Source organism: Pipistrellus kuhlii, unplaced genomic scaffold, assembly GCF_014108245.1.
Source record: "Pipistrellus kuhlii isolate mPipKuh1 unplaced genomic scaffold, mPipKuh1.p scaffold_m20_p_15, whole genome shotgun sequence".
Classification (NCBI taxonomy): Eukaryota; Metazoa; Chordata; class Mammalia; order Chiroptera; family Vespertilionidae; genus Pipistrellus; species Pipistrellus kuhlii.
In genome coordinates, this window is record NW_023425460.1 from 32,943,916 (window position 1) to 32,960,316 (window position 16,401).

At 54.5% G+C, this 16,401-nt stretch overlaps 2 protein-coding genes across 2 annotated transcripts; one reads left to right on the top strand and one right to left on the bottom strand.

The window, feature by feature from the left end:
• On the top strand, positions 1–3,131 carry ELOVL3 (ELOVL fatty acid elongase 3). Its single transcript, XM_036437947.2, has 4 exons — positions 1–194; positions 1,566–1,697; positions 2,292–2,443; positions 2,692–3,131. The coding sequence occupies exons 1-4, from the start codon at positions 94–96 to the stop codon at positions 3,117–3,119; spliced, it is 813 nt and encodes a 270-aa protein (XP_036293840.1). The 5' UTR covers positions 1–93; the 3' UTR covers positions 3,120–3,131.
• Positions 3,132–3,586: 455 nt separating this feature from the next.
• Positions 3,587–15,351, bottom strand: PITX3 (paired like homeodomain 3). Its single transcript, XM_036437931.2, has 4 exons — positions 15,074–15,351; positions 5,751–5,880; positions 5,406–5,608; positions 3,587–4,953 (listed from the first exon to the last, which is right to left on the bottom strand). The coding sequence occupies exons 2-4, from the start codon at positions 5,866–5,868 to the stop codon at positions 4,363–4,365; spliced, it is 912 nt and encodes a 303-aa protein (XP_036293824.1). The 5' UTR covers positions 5,869–5,880; positions 15,074–15,351; the 3' UTR covers positions 3,587–4,362.
• Between the last annotated feature and the right edge of the window lie 1,050 nt (positions 15,352–16,401).

Sequence of the window (16,401 nt, forward strand, 5' to 3'; positions counted from 1 at the left end):
TCCCTGGTCCCGGTCCGTTCTGTCCTGCCCCCACGTTCGCTCCTCGGCCCCCTCCCCGCCTCTTCCAACCTGCCTTGACATCTGCAGAAGGAAATGGGGACAGTCCTGAATGCCTCCGACGGGAAAGAGCCGCTGCTCCAGCCCTACAAGTTCGAGCAGCAGGCGGACATAAGGCCCTTTTTGGAAGAGTACTGGTGAGACGCGGGGAAGGAGGAAGGATGACTGACAGTGAGCGGGGGTCGGGGGAGCCACTGCCCGCAATGGTTTTCTTTCTTTTTTTCTTTTAAAAATATATTTTATTGATTTTTTTATTGAAAGGAATAGAGAGCTAGAAACATCGATGAGAGAGAATCATCTATCAGCTGCCTCTTGCACACCCCCTACTGGGGATGTGCCTGCAACCAAGGTACAAGCCCTTGACCGGAATCGAACTCAGGACCTTTCAGCAGTCCGCAGGCCGAGGCTCTATCCATTGAGCCAAACCGGCTTCGGCTGCAATGGTTTTCTTTAAAAACAAAAGGTACTGGGCTCTCCCGTACTGGCTGCACATTCCCACTGTCCAAGGTGCAGGCAGTCAGTGTGAGGCTGCAAAGAGGTTAGATCTGGAAGAGAGAAGGGGGTCGGGAGAGAAAGAGAGAGAGAGGCAGAAATAAGAGGATGGATGGGCTGGGGAATGTGCGAGGAGACAGAAACCAAAGGGAAAGAGTGTAGTGAGAACTGGTCTCTGAGGAACGGGGGTGATTTGAACTCCTAGCCCCCACCAGTCTACAGACGGTTCTTCTTTGTCCTCTGTGTCCTCTGGTGGCCGGGGCGTACACAGTGCTGGTGCCTAGGGACAGCCAGCCCTTCACAATCATCACGTTGTTCTCCGAGCGTTTCATCGTCCCAGCTGCGGAGAAGGGGGCAAAGTCCGGGAGCTCCTCAGGCTCTCCCTCGGACTCTCTGGCCTCGCCCCGAGCCTCCTGCAAGGTGTCTGTGGGCTGCTCTTGTGCTCCAGCCAGCTTGGTGGAAGCTATTTGCCACATTCTTCTTGCACCATAGCGCTGTGCTGATTCTAGGCATGGGCCAGCACTTGTCACCCACGTCCATTGAGAGGGCAATTGCCTCAAAACCCCTGGACACAGCCCCTGCAATGTGCTATGTACTTTTTTTACTCCTCACCCGCAGATGTGTTATAATTGATTTGAGAGAGAGAGAAGTATCAGTGTGAGAAACATTGATTAGTTGCCTCCTGTTACGTTCCCTGATGGGGGATCAAAACCACAATCTGGGTATGTATGTGCCTTGACCAGGTTTGAACCCGCCACCCTCTGGTGTACGGGTCGATGCTCCACCAAGTACATCCTAAGTACTTAAATAGTATCGCTCTCAGGAGAGGAGTCTTATCCCCTTTTACAAATACGGAAACTGCGGCTCTGAGGACTAAGTAGTTTTTCCAGGGTCACAAAGTTAGTGGGTGGCAGAGGTGGACCCGCAATCCAGAGCACTCACTTGGAGAGATGAGTGGGTATTTCTCTAACCAGCACCCACCCACGAGCCCATCCCCTGTGCCTTCTGCCCGCCAGGACAATCTCCTTTCCCATAGCTCTGATCTACCTGCTGTCCATCTTTGTGGGGATCAACTACATGAAGGCGCGGAAGGGCTTCAACCTGCAGGGGCCTCTCACCCTTTGGTCCTTCTGCCTTGCCATCTTCAGGTAAGACACTCCTCGCCTATCCTGTACAGACCCTCCACTCCAACCCCACAAGCTTTCTAGAAACCTCAATTGCATCAACTCCCCAAGTTGCCCCCAGCTCTCCCTCTCCCATTCTCTCAGCTCTAGCGCCCCACCCCAGCTGCCCCTCTCCTTCTTCCCCAGGCACCCGACTGGCAGTTTCTGTTCTCTCATGAGTCCTCTTGTGCTCATGGAGTCTGTATACTTCCATCAATTTTCTCCAGCCTTTAAGGTCCTCTAGTAACTTCTCTAGCCCCTCATTACCATATTTCCTGCCCCATTGATATCCCCCATCCTGCCACCCATCTCCTCATAGGATTCTACCCACCCCAAGAATTCTGTTCCTTAACTCAACTTGCAGTCCCATCCTCCAGCATCCCCTGGTCCTTTCCCAGCCTTCATCTCCTCTAGATTGCTGGTTGGATTTTACCAGATTGGCTCCAGGATCTCAGAAGCCATGACTCCTGGAAGGATGGATGGGAAGGTGGTGGAGCTTGGGTCCTGACGGGGCTAAGGGGGAAGGGTGGATTGGTGTCTGGGAATGACCTTACACCCTTTTCCTCTGTCCCGTTTCAGTATCCTGGGGGCAGTGAGGACGTGGGGCTTTATGGGAGCTTTGATACTTAGGCAAAACCTAAAGCAAACTGTGTGCTTCACCACCTACATCGACAACTCTGTAGTCAGCTTCTGGTCCACCAGCTTTCTTTTCAGCAAGGTCATTGAACTTGGTGAGTGGCAAGGTTTTGTCCCTCTGGCACCCAGTCAACTGCATCCTTCCTCGCCCATCCCATGGAGAGTCCCTTCCCTACCCTTGGTCCTAACAACGCCTCTCACCCAAGCCCCCCTCCAGATTCTCTGCCACAAAACCCCCTCTCCCCGCCCTGAGAATTCCCCCTTTGCCCCCCCCACCACATTCAGTGCAGAGGGGTGGTCCCAACTCGGGGTGGTATGTCAGCTTTGACTCCCCATCTCCCAGGAGACACAGCCTTCATCATCCTGCGCAAGCGGCCCCTCATCTTTGTGCACTGGTACCACCACAGCACCGTGCTGGTGTTCACGAGCTTTGGATTCAAGCACAGGTTGGCTGCCGGCGGCTGGTTCATGACCATGAACTTCGGCGTGCATGCCATCATGTACACCTACTACACGCTGCGGGCTGCCAACGTCAAGCCCCCCCGGTGGCTGCCCAGGCTCATCACCAGCCTGCAGATCCTGCAGATGTTTATGGGAGCCGCCGTCGTCATCCTGGCTTACCTCTGGAGACAGGAGCAGGGCTGCCACACCACCACGGAGCAGTTCTTCTGGTCCCTCATGGTGTACACGACCTACTTCGTCCTCTTCGCCAACTTCTTCTACAAAACCTACCTGATGCCCAGCGTCAAAGCCAAGGCGAAGAGCGAGTGAAGGGTTGGAGAAGACGGGCATGCAGGCTCTCTCCTCCCCAGGGCACGCAGGGGTTTAGGTTTGGGAAGAATGATTTGGAGGTTTTCCCTGCATGGTTTCTCCACAGGATGTGTGTCCCAAGGTGGCAGGAAGTCATGACAGACAAGAAACATTCACCGTGGGAAGGGGATGTGATCTAGTACTTGGATGTTTCTATTTTTAATGTGAAGGCCAAGCAGACCCTGAGATGGGGCAGGGGACCGGGGAGGATCCCCACAGCCGAGTTATTTATATTTCTGTATAGAAACCTTTCTCTTCTTGCTCAATTTTTAAATTAAATATTTCAAGAAGACTTTGAGGGATTTTGGGGGAATGGCTGCTGGCAATGGGATGATCAGTAGGTGAGACGTCTAAGAGGATGTGTGGATGAGAAGCACATACGCAGACACTCAATAAGAATCCTAGTTTCGGTAGGCACTTAATAAATGTCTGTTACAGACCAGAATTTTATTGCTGTTGGAGGCCCCAGCCCCTCATTGGAACAGTGAGAAACAGGTGCAGAAGGGCGGAGTAACTTCTCTAAGGTTCGTAGGCTTCCTAAAGTTGCAGAAGTGACACACCTGCAAGTGTTACAGACCAGATCTTCCAGTTATCCTCCACAAGACCGCAAGGTGGCGCTGCAGCACCAGCTTTAGCCAACGCCCGCCAACCGGCGGGTCCCCCCTCAAGCCGACCACACAGACCCGCCGGCACGCGCGCGCCCCTCCTCGGCTCCCGGGCTCCCCCATCCCGGTGTTAGCGGCCGAGGGGGACTGAAGCCCTAGACACGTGGACCCTCTCCGCTTCCTGGACACCCCAGCTCTGTTTTAGACCTGGGGGAGGAATAGGGGAAAAGGGCTCAGCTGCAACTCTGAATCATCAGGCCTTTCAACTGTCCGCGCACGTTTATTTCATTGATCTTTGAAAATGATAAACGGGAGAGGAGGAGTCTGGAGAAGGCGGGGTGAGCCCAGGCCCAGGGTGCGTTGGCCCCCGGGGAACTGGTCCCTGTTCCTGGCCTTAGTCCCAGGGGCATGGCCTGTGTGTAAGGGCCCAGCCCGCCGCTCAGGGCTGGGCGTGGGAAGGCTCGCTCTGGAGCTGGCCGCCTCCCTCCCGCCCCCGAGCGGCCCCAGCATCCCTCTCAGGCTCCCGTCCAGACGGCCGCGGTCCAGGAGGCTATGGCTTACGGACCCCGTCCTCGGGGACCGTAGACTGGCTCGGGCACTCATACGGGCCGCTCCACGGCGTACTGGCAGGGGCTGAGGTTGGCGGCCGGGGGCGGCCCGGGGACGGCGGGGTAGCTGAAGGAGGCGTGCTGTTTGGCCTTGAGCCGCAGGCTGGCCAGGCTCGAGTTGCACGGGTCCCGATAGACGTAAGGGGAGGAGGAGGCTGCAGCGGCGGCGGCGGCGGCGGCGGCGGAGGCGTAGGGGCAGGACACCGCCCCGGAGGACACGGAGGCTGGAGCCAGCCCCGGGGGCCCCCCGCCCAGGCCTTGCAGGGCCCCGGGCCCCGGCACAGCGCCCGGCGCGGCCGCGGAGGGCACCATGGAGGCGGCGATGGAGCTGGGCGGCGAGAAGACGGGCTGCGAAGCCAGAGGCCCCACGTTGACCGAGTTGAAGGCGAACGGGAAGGTCTTGGCGGCGAGCGGCGGGCCGAGCGCCTTGGGCGGCCAGTTGCCGTAGGAGTAGCCGGGGTACACGTCCTCGTAGGGCGGCACCAGCCCCCCGAGCGGCGCCGCGAAGCCGCCCTTGCACAGCTCCGCCTGCTGGCTGCGCTCGCGCTTCCGCCACTTGGCGCGCCGGTTCTTGAACCAGACCTGCGGGCGGGAGGGCGAAGGGCTGTCGGGCGGGGAGCCGGGCATCCCGGCCCGGGTGGTGGGGGTTCAGGCCGCGGCCCCCGTTCGGAGGATTAGCTAGATGCGGGGGCTGGGCACGGGAATGGGATGGTGGAGGAGCACAGGGAGTCGGGGAGCTGAGGACCGAAGCAGTGGGCGCAGAACTAAAGGGAGTCGTGTGGGTCCGGGAGGGATGGCGAGAAGAGCAGCCATAGTCCCGGGGGAGAGGAAGCGTGCGGTCTGGAGTGATGGGGTGAAGGCTGGTGGGAAGAAGGCCATGTGGGGTAGAGGACCGGGGCTTTGGGACTTTGCCGGGTGTCGGATCCGAGGATGGGGCAGGCAGGGCAGAGCCACAGGTGGCAGGTGTCTAAGCTACTCGCCGAGCGGCCCCAGAGGAAGACCGGGGTGGGGCTGCGGATCGGGGAGCGCCATACCCGCACGCGGGCCTCGGTGAGGTTGGTCCACACGGCGATCTCCTCGCGCGTGCTCATGTCAGGGTAGCGGTTCCTCTGGAACGTGGCCTCCAGCTCCTGCAGCTGCTGGCTGGTGAAGTGCGTGCGCTGCCGCCGCTGCTTCTTCTTCAGCGAGCCGTCTTCGGGGGAGCCGCCGGGCAGCGAGGCCGAGGCCTTCTCCGAGTCTGGGGCCGGGTTGGGGCAGGTCACGGGGATTAGCGGGCTGGGGGACTACCTCTTCCACCAGCTTCTCGCTCCCACCTGGGCCCCACCCCCATTAGGGACTGAGCTGTTATCTCCCCTACGCCCAGAAGGGGGCGCGCTCACCACTGTGTTCTTGGCCCTTGCAGCCGTGCTCTGGGAGTGGGGGGTGGGGAGTGCCCGCGTCTGACAGCGTTAGGGTCGGGCTCCGGGCCTCCGCCTCGCTGAGCAGGCCGAACTCCATGGAGAGAAGACTCTGGAGGGAAGAGAAGACACAGACCAGGCCGATGGGGATAAAATCTCCGTGTTATCTGGTTCCCAGAAGTGTTTCTCCCTTCCCCCTCCCTCCCCAGGTTCACTGTCCTCTTGCACAGCCACCAACATAAAGATACTCCTGTGTGGGGTGCCCTGGGGTAGAATGGGGAAACAGCAGCCTAAGGGGAAAAAGGTGTATACTCAAAAACTTTATGAGTTTACACACTAGACTGTGTTTTGTTCACTGCCAGGCACCGAGAACTGTGCCCGGTGCACTATTGGTGTTCAATAGATATTTATTGAATTAATGAAAACCACAACGATTGCACACCATACCATCCCTCTCACATGAATGCCCAATTTCCCCATAAACTTATATATGCCCCTCAGTCCATCACACCTAACACATAGCCGGAACCTCTGTTGCTCACTGAACCAGGCCTGATACTTCTCCCATAATCACTGCTGTCAACTATGAGTGCTTACTGTGTGCCTTTATCTCGTTATCTCCCCCCTCACAGGAATGCATCAATGTTAAGTGTGATCACCTTTTTCAGGTGATGAAATTGAGACTTGAAGTAACAATGAAGGGTCACAGAGCTTGTAAGCAGTGGAACTGGGATCTGATCCTAGTCTGTGAGACTCCTAAGATAATGTTTTCTTTTTTCTTTTTTTTTCTTTTCTCCTTTATTTAAAAATACATTTTTATTGATTTCAGAGAGAATGGGAGAGGGAAAGGTAGAAACATCAATGATGAGAGAAAATTATTGGTTGCTTCCTATGTGTCCCATACTGGGGCTTGAGCCTGCAACCTAAACATGTGCCCTGGCTGGGAATGGTTCATAGGTTCATAGGTTGATGCTCCACCACTGAGCCACACTGGCTGGGCTTCATTTGCTTTTTTTCAAATTGTGTTCTTTAGGGCCCCTACCCTGAAACCCTTTCAGGGACTGGAACTCAGGGCTAGTCTCAAGGATGGTACCCTAGCCTGGTCTTGATTTTATCTGCTACACCTAGGGTAGCTCTGCTTTTGACTGTTTTGTTCATGCTTTCTGGAGAGACTTTGTTTGAAAAAAAAAGGGTTCCAGAATAAAAACCCAGTTTGAAAACCACTAGGCATTCGGCTCTGTCTGACTCTGTGCCTGTCCAGACACACTTCACTTCCTACTGGTCATTGTTCTACTCACATGCACAGCCTCTACGAGGCCCACCCCAGGCAGGCAGTAGATATGAGCTTCTGAAAAACCCCTTGCTACCTTCACTTCCCATCCCAAACCTTGCCTGATGTTACCCAGGAGCCTGCCTGGGTCCCTCTTCAAGTCTCTCCTGCAGACTTCTATTTCCTGTTGGCTCTCCCAGGCCCTCTCTGGTAGGAGGAAGGGAAAGGGACACTGGCGGGGCTTGAGAACTCTGGATGCCTCTACGTCAGAGGAGAACCAAAGGAGGGTAGGGACAGAGGGACAAGGGTGAAGAGCGGGGTGGGAGGGGTCCATCTACCTTCCCATGAACAGGGATTTAATAGTCTGTGCAAGGTGGCATTGATGTGGTGGATTAGCCCAAGTTGAGATGTTTTGTCACTCGGCTGCTCTGAATTTATTAGGAGCCTTTCTCGGGGAGGCACAGATGGGCAGTGGCCTGTATTTGCACATGGTAATGCCCCCTTCAACCGGCTCAGAGAGGACAGCTGGCCCCTGCCCCCCACCTCTCCAGTAATATTGGGGTGGGACAGAGGTCAAGGCAGGAGTGGAGGAACAGCCCTTGATCTTTCCACCGGCACAGGAGACTAGACCTTGGACCTTTTCCTAGGACTAAAGAGGCAGGCCTGATGGGGGTCTGGGAAGGAAGGAGGGAAGTCAGGCCAGGGTGGAGGTGCTCAGCTTACCTCTCTCAGGCCTGAGGTCAGGAGTCAGAGGCTTGAGGCTGGCTCAGTGCTCTGGTGGAAGGGAGATGCCCTTGGGAGGGGCCAGTAGCAGTCTTGACTAGTAGCTGAGAGCTGGACAAAGGGGTGCTCTGGACTCTCCTTTTACTTTACACCACATGTGTCAAACACAAGGCCCGCGGGCCAAATCCGTCCCACCAGGCCTTGCAATGTGGCCCGCACCGCGCTGTCATCACTGCACTCCGCTGCGTTTCCATCACAATGACAGTTTATGACTGTTCAGTAAACCATTCGGCCCACGATTTAGGCTGGATTTTAGATTTTGGCCCCTTCTCTGATTGAGTTCGACACCCCTACTTTACACCCTAGAGGACCAAGAAGGTAAAGGGGGTCCAGTAAATGATGGCAGAGGAGACTGGACTGTGGGTGGCGAGCACACAATAGAGTATACAGATGTCTTATTAGAAAGTTGCACACTGAAACTTACATGATATTAACCAATGTTACCCCAATAAATTTAATAAAAATTCAAATAAGATAAATATAGTTTTTAAAAGATGCCCTCAGAATGTAAAACCAGACCTCTGGTTTCTCCAGAGGTCCCAGGAGCAGCAAAGAACTGGGAAAAGAGACATTTGGGTTTGCCTGTAGGGGAAGCTAAACCCCACCGTTTGCCATTTATCCTCCCAGTCTGCTTTGGCTCCAGGCTTCTAATTTTCCAAACTCCCCTTCCCCCAGCATTCCATACCTGTGTCTTGGTTTCACCCTTTATTTCAGCAAAGGGAGGCAGGGTGAGGAGAGAGAAGGGCCAGAGTAAAAGATGAAGCTGAGAAAGCAGAGTTCAGGCAGTGTGTTCCTAGAGACAGACAGACACACATGCAGACTCACAGAGGCCCCCACTCAGACAAAATAAGCACTTGGACTTGGAGCGGGAGGCATACAAACACACACTCTCCCACACATGTGCTCCCACATTCAGGCAGACAGACACACTGTCACACAGTCTCCTCTCTCTGTGACAGGGACAGCTGCCTTGGCTGTTTTGGATCCAGCCATTACCCTCCCCCCTCCCTTTCCTGGCCCCTCTGAACCTCGGCTTTCAGTCCCAGGAACTAAGGATTCTGTGGGGGAGGAGGAGGCCAACGGAGCCAAGGGAGTGGTCTGCACTCAGTGGCTGCTGGGGAAGCCTGTGTGGCTGAATGGGGAGGTGGCACGAAAATGCTGGAGGAAGAGGATGAGGTGGGGATGGGCGGCAGAAACTGCCCAGGCCTCTTTTAGGAAAGTGATCTGGGATAGCCCAAAGAAATTAGGTTTAGAGCCATAAGATCTTGGTCCATATCCTGGCCCTCCAACTTACTAGCTATGTGATTTTTAAAAATATATATATTTTATTGATTTTTTCACAGAGAAGAAGAGAGAGGGATAGAGAGTTAGAAACATCGATGAGAAACATTGACCAGCTGCCTCTTGCACACCCCCACAACCAATGTACATGCCCCTGGCCGGAATTGAACCCGGATCCTTTCAGTCCACAGGCCGACGCTCTATCCACTGAGCCAAACCAGTTTCGGCTAGCTATGTGATCTTGGCAAATTACTCTACCTCTCTGAGCATATTTTTTTCACCTCTAAAAGGGAGATCATAACCCCTTCCCTACCTACCTTCAGTATTGTTATAAGGTTAAAATGAAATATAACATGTAAAAATGGGTACAACTCTATCCAAGTATTTTTTTTCCTTATTATTCATAGACGAGATGCTTATTTAGCACTTTCTATGACTTGGGATTGAGTAAGGCACCAAGGATAGAGTGGCAAATATGAGCTCATCCTCATCTCTGCCCTTGCTTGAGTGGTTCGCCTCCTTAGACCCTGTATCTCCCAGTGAAGAATTTCTCTGGTGAGTAAAGAGGTGAGTACACCGCATTTTAGAGAAGGACGCAACTGTGTGTTGTGAGCCCGCTGTCCTGAACATAAAGACGAGCCCAGTCAATAAGGTTAACAGCAAAAGGGGTAGAGTAACCCAAGTTGGGAGTCACTTTGGGGACTGGTAAAAGAAAGAATGAAGCCTCAGGCTCCTGACTGACTGGGGTGCTAGTAGGAGATAGAAGGGATGAGAAGGGCCCTGACTGTAAAACGGAAAACAACACTAAAGCCTGACAAGTGATAGGAAAACGAAGGGTGGGGCATAGGTCTCTAGCATACTTGTGCCCTGGTGGGGGCTGCAGGAGCCAAGTGGTTGTCTGAGCTGGAGACAGGTCGGCTGAGAATTAAGCTCCCTAAACTGCAAAACTGAGACTGAGGCCAAGGATGTCACCTCACTCAGTGGACAGGGACAAGCAGTAGGTCTTGTAGCCACAGGTTTGGCTGATGCTGATAGGAAGTGCCAGGCAGGACCAAAGAGAGACAAGAGGGAAGAGTGGTGCTGAGTTCAGCTTTGGGAGGGGCTCCCTGTCCCACCACCAGTCTTTCAGACCCCCCCCGCCCCCCCCCCTGGTGTCAGAGAGCAATCCTAGTCCTAAGGAGAAGGGAGGGCCTACAGGGGTGCTCTGATTGTGAGGTACAGGCTGGAATGACAGAAAGATGTCATAAACTGCAGCAAGAACAAAACACCCAATATATATTAAGGTGGAGAGCAGAGAATATCATGGGCCAGAGAGGCCATCGTGGGGAGGCCATGGTTGATCCAAGGGGTTCGTGGCAAGAGGTCAACTGCCATGTGTACCCACTTTTGTCCTGAAGCCAAAGGGGTAAACCAGAGCCACAGCCAGAAAGCCCCAAAGAAGTGACAACAATAAATGCCTAAGGTAGGAAACACACCCTGGAACGTAAACAGGAGAACTTCCTCCCCCAGGGACAGAATGGAGGAAGACAAGAGGGGACGGAGTTGTGATGCTGGGGCTCAGTCAGCAGCACGTTGGTGAACAGGTGCAAATCAGGTCCCTAAACCATTCTGTAAACCTGAGGCTGAAGCCAGGCCCTGAGTGCACACAGCTTCACATTCGCTGGTGATGCCGAGCACCCACACTGTCTGGCCTGCTGAACTGCAGTGACAAGTGGGAACGAACCAAGACAGCTGAAGACAAGCTCACAGCCCCAAGAGGGAACCCTAAGATTCAGGCGGAGGCAGCAATAACTTGATAGACTTAATTTACTAAGGGGTAAGGCAGGGATCAGAGACATGAACCTCCACACTCTTCCTTCCCTTCCTTCTTTCCTTCAGCAAGTGTTGGTGCTAAGACAGAACCCCAAGACTGGTAAGGCAAAGACCCTAACTTCTAGGAGCCTGCAGTCTAGGGAGGCAAACAGAGCACAGAATGAAATGATGGGCTGCATGAGTCTGTTTCTCAGATTTTTACAGATAGACCAATGGAAGCCCAGGGGAGGTGTATGTTTTGGGGCTAAGACATTGTAGCAGGTTCAGAGGGCAACAGGGACAAGGAGAGAACATAACAGAATAATGGGTCAGGCTGGGGAGGGGTCTCCAGTGAGGGGTGGTGGTTCAGGTTTGATACGATCTAGGCTAGAGCACCTCCAGATTTTCCATTAAAAACCCCACCAAGACTAGTAAGAGAGAATATCACCCAGGAAAAATAGGGGCACAACCTAAAACAGATGCCTGCCACCAGGATGACATTTCTTTGCGCTCTCCAGCCGTACGTTAAAACTGAAAATAATTTTCGCATTCCATTCCATACGTTGTTATGCTTGTTTTAATATAAAAATAAAGTGTTCTCTCCAAATCCCCAAGTGACATCATCACACCAGGAGGATAGATGGGCCATGGTTAGCCTGCAGCGTCATATTCCTTTCTCTCCTATATCGCCCTCTTCCATGTCAGCCCCCTACAAAGAGCATTGCTCCAAGCAGTGGGGGGTCACTGGAGGCTTAAGACAGGAGAGTGACATAAAAGCAGCATCTTGGGGACCTTTATTTGGCCTTGGTGAGCAGAATAGATTGGGCAGGGGAGAGATGGGAAAGGGGCTCTTTGAAAGCAGTTCTTTCTCATCCCACCACCTCTCTTTTCCTTTCTCTCTCCACCACTCTTATCATGGTCCCTGTTGGTGACTATGGGCTAGACAGTCTAGATAATCCCAAAGCTCGGGACCTAATGGATCCTTCAGATTGGCTGCCATCTCTCTCCCCCACACTCTTGGAAGCATCATTTAGAGTGAATAGAGAAGAAAAGAATTGGGTGGTTCCTTCCATCTCTCATCCCCATCCCAGCTCAGCGTTAGTCTGCCTCCCCTCCCCTCCCTTTCTGGACCTGGGTCTCAGATCCATATTCACATCCTTAAGCAGCAGACAGGCAGGGAGTAGATCAGGATATTTGGCCTGGTGGAGGAGTCAAGCATTTGGGGAGCTCCTTTAAACTCTTCTCAGAGAGGGGCAGGGGTAACGGCTGGCATCCGAAGCCTGAGATAGGCTGTTTCATCTGTCATTGAGAATCTCCCTGTGGCTGGATCGGGGATGCTGGCCGGCTGATTTAAGACTTGAGACACTACCCTTCCAAGCGAAGATTCTGCAGTTTGGGCGCAATAACGGACAATAATATTTCTTGTTTCTGTGGTGCTTTTCCGTTGGCAAAGGGCTTTCATATATATGATTTCATTTAATGCTTACAATCACTGTGAGTGGCAGGAATGGCCAACCCCATTGAACCTCTGAGAAGATGAATTTGTCCAAGGTTACACAGATTGAAGACCAAGAACTGAGGTCTTTTCCCTCCTAGCTGCGCCCCCACCCCCCACTCCCAGCAGCCCTCTGTGGCTCTGACATGCGCTGATCCTCCCAAGCCCCAAAGAATTCCATTTCTACTTCTTGACTCTCCCAGCCCTCTGGAAATGAGCTCTGGAAGTTGACTGCCCACCTTGTGCCAAGGGACATTTTCCTATTCATCTTGTGCTCGCATCATTCCAGCTGTAAGAGGCCCCTCATCTCCGGTTTTAAGATTTGAGTTTATTGATGCCCTTCATGATTTTGTGGATTTTTCACCCTATCTCACTTTCCAGAGGCCTCAACTTTGAAGTTTGCCCTCTCCAGCAGCCACTGGCTCCCCAATTTGTGAACTGTTTTCTGACACCTCTCTAGGTCCATGGTATTCTTCCTAGGAGCCATGATGCAGGCATGCCCTCCGCTACGTGGTTTTATGCAAGGATGCGAGAAGGTTCTGCCTTCTGTTTCCAGTCATCTTCATGATAATGCTGTTGCTTTTTGGTCTTTTTGGAAAAATCAGAACTTTGGGCTAAGGTCTTCAGGGAACCATCTGTAACACCTTCCCAATTCCTTTCCTGACTCAGAGACTTTCATCAGCCATAATGTCCGTGATTTTTCAAAGGTGATGGGAGCTCAAGCCCCTGACAAGGGGATCAGAATATGGTGAGAGTACTGGTTTGACTCTATGTTTATCAAAGAGGGGGAAGGAACAAAGAAGGCTGCGAAACAATGTTCTAGCTGGTAATACGTGAACTTTAAAACTGAAGAATGGAGGTGGGGGTGAGGGTAATATGCATTCTATGTCACTCATGGGTGGAGGATAGGAAAGTTTGATAGCCACATGTTTAAATTATTTACTCATTACTAAACACATCACCTTGCACTTGCCCCATGAAAACCCAGTCTCCAACCCGGCTGCTTTTCTCACTAACACAGACTGGGAGAGTTCTCTCTACTCTGTTCTCTTCAGCCTCACCGGGGTTTGTCTAGTTAAAGAGTTGGGGTCAGGGTGGGTGGTGATTGCAGGGGTCCAAAGAATCAGGGCCCTCCCCCAGCTAAAGGGAAAGCACACAGGACAGTGGGTATGGCTGAGACCTCCTTCCCAAACAGAGTTGGGGGTTTTATGTTGGACCTAAGAGTCTTGATTCCACATGTCTCCGTCCTACTTCGGCTCAGCCATCAGGGTGTTTTTGAGATCGGTGGGGCTGAGGGAGCAACAAGGGAAACAAGACCACAGGGTTTGCTTTGCTAATGGACTGCTGCTTTCTCTCCAGGCCTGGGTTCCTGCTCCCTGCAGAGATGGCACCTTTAACCTGCTAACGCCCAGGTAAGAGGTTTGGGGGTGTCTGATCAGCTGTCTTAGAATGAGGGGTTTCCTCCGAGTTAGTGAAGGCACCGAGGATTAGCAGGGGCTTGTGCTGGGCTCCTCCTCGGGCTCCCTCCCCACCATTGCCCTTTGTGGTTCACTCCTTTTTCTGGACTTGATTCCCACTAGCAGCCCCATTAATGGATTTTTCTGCTCAGATTCGGATTCTGGAAGTCCAGGCGATGCTTGGATCAGGTCTGAGTTGGAGAGGGAATCTCTCCCACCACCAGTCACATCGCCCTGAGACCCAGCTGTAGGCTTTACTCTCACTCCCTGCTCCCAAGCCCCACAGCCCCTTAGGAGCAGAAGCAAGTTTGCAAAGTGGGATTTGAGGCGACCCACCACAGCGAACCCCACTCTGCACACGCAGCACTGGGGAGGCGCTGCCGGGTAAATGGACAGGCCACTAGGCCAGGGACATTCTGTCACCGCTGCCTGACACAGCGCCTGCTCCAGGGAGACCCACCTCGCCGCCTCGGACATTCTGTCCGCTACCAGCCCTTCGCGCTGCGGGCGGACATTCTGTCCGACTTCGCGGCGGCCTCGGGCTGGGACCCGCGCGGACCCTGACACTCCACGCCGGACGCTCCAGCCCCGCTGCCTGCGATCCGGGCTGCCCGGCCACTACCCTACCGCCCGCACAGCGACCATCTGACCTGGTGGCGGCCAGCCGCTCACTACAGGCTCCTGACGCAACTGCGAAGCAGCTGAAAAGAGAAGCGTGAGCGACTCAGCGCACCCCTACTCCCAGTCCCCGCTGTCGGTCCTGAGCCCCATGCAAGGGGCGCTGGACGCCACCAACTGCCCCTATGCTGGGCAGCCGCTGCCAACCCTTCCCACTGGCCAGGGCCTCGGCAACCCCTTTTGCTCCCTGGCTGTCTGCCCTGCGCCCTCTGATTCTAGGGTGTTTCCTGGTAACCGTTACCCGACTTTCTCTAGACCCCGCTTCGCGGGGTCCCTGTCCTGGTTTCATGTCTCCGGCTTCTCTTCGGGTCCCCCGACTTCTCTCTCCTCTACCCCCTCCGCCCCGTTTCTGACCTCCAAGTTCTGACTCTGAATTTCCTTTTCCCTAAGTCCTGGCCCTGGGTCTGCAGTCCGCCCTCCTAGTTTCGACCCGTCCCTCAGGTACCATTCCCCAGTTCAGCCGACCCAAGTCCCGTTGTAGGGATCCCAAAGTCCAGCCATGGCCCCTGGACCCTTTGATCCCGTGTCCCCGCCGTGGTCAAGCACTCACAGTGAGTCCCGCAGCAGGCAGACTCCCGGCGGCGGCGGCGGTGGCGGCCGTCGTCTGGAGGGCAGGCAAGGGCCAGGGGCCGGACACCCGGCCTGGATGGGGGCCGCCCCCCTGCGCCCGGGCCGCCGCTCTGCTCGGGCGCTCCGGGACCGAGGAGCTGAGGGAGAGAGAGAGAGAGAGGGAGACTCGCCGCGAACTGCCACCCCCCGCCGGCGCCCATTCACTTTATGGCAGCCCAGGGCGCCCCCAGCCCGCAGCTGCGAGCCTAGCGGGCAGGGACCCGCCCCCTTCCAGCTGCTCTGCCCAGGCTTTGCCCCTTTCCAGCTGTGACTCTTCAGGCCCCGCCTCCGGGGGCGGGGCCCGCCCGGCGTGCTGCCAAGAGCCCCGTCCCCTGACCAATCGGAGGCGCTCCTCAGCCGCTGGGACACGCCCCCTCCCACGTGGCTGAAGCCACGCTCCGGCAAGAACGCTTTGGCGGAATCAGACCCGGGAGGGCAGGATGGGCTGTGCGGTCCCCGGCGCAGCCCGGTCCCGCCAGCGGCGAGGCAGTGCCGGGCCGCCGCCCCGAGCGCAGTGGAGCGGTGCCGGGGATAGGGCCGCCGGGGTGCCAGGTGGGAGGGCGCACGGGCCGGGAGAGGCCGCCGGTTTTCAGAGCTCAACTTTGTGGCCGCTCAAGTTTCCGCAATTTTCCCCACTTGTCGCTGTCTGTCTCTTTGCCCTTTTGTGTCTGCTCCAACCCTCCCACGTCTCGCCTTTCTTTCCTCTTTTTTTCTCCTTCACGGCTTTGCTCCTGCTGTTTATTCCTCTCCTTCCTCCTCTGCCACTTTGAAAGGCTGCGTTATCTTTCCCCCTACTCCTCTTTTTCCTCACATCTTTCTTTTTTAATTTGTTGTTTATTGTTTAATGTATTGCATAAGTCTTCCCCCCCGCCCCCATTCACCTTTTCTCGACTGCCTGCAACCCCAGCACGTGCCCTCAACTACCCCTCCCCCCCCGCGTCTGTGTCCATTGGTTATGCTCATACGCATGCATACAAGTCCTTTGGTTGATCTCTTACCTCCCCCCAGCCCATACCTTTCTCTCCTTCCTCTTTTTGACTATATCCCATCCTTTACTTCGTTTTTCTCCTCCAAGGAAGGTGGCTTCATGGAGAAAGCAAAGTTTGGAATGAGACAAAGCAAAGCATCATTCTAACCCTGCCACCAACCACACCATTACTGAATGACATTACTTTTTAAAAAAATTGATTTCAGAGAGGAAGGGAAAGGGAGAGAGAAAAAAATGTTAATAATGAGAGAGAATCATTGATCGGCTGCCTCCTACATGTG

Bases quoted from the DNA above. Each gene is read 5' to 3' on its own strand.
- ELOVL3 (XM_036437947.2), top strand. From the start codon at position 94: ATGGGGACAGTCCTGAATGCCTCCGACGGGAAAGAGCCGCTGCTCCAG. The intron at 195-1,565 runs GTGAGACGCGGG...TCTGCCCGCCAG, and splicing joins CCCTTTTTGGAAGAGTACTG to GACAATCTCCTTTCCCATAG. The intron at 1,698-2,291 runs GTAAGACACTCC...GTCCCGTTTCAG, and splicing joins TTCTGCCTTGCCATCTTCAG to TATCCTGGGGGCAGTGAGGA.
- PITX3 (XM_036437931.2), bottom strand. From the start codon at position 5,868: ATGGAGTTCGGCCTGCTCAGCGAGGCGGAGGCCCGGAGCCCGACCCTA. The intron at 5,609-5,750 runs GTGAGCGCGCCC...ACCCGGCCCCAG, and splicing joins CAAGGGCCAAGAACACAGTG to ACTCGGAGAAGGCCTCGGCC. The intron at 4,954-5,405 runs GTATGGCGCTCC...TCCCGCCCGCAG, and splicing joins TCACCGAGGCCCGCGTGCGG to GTCTGGTTCAAGAACCGGCG.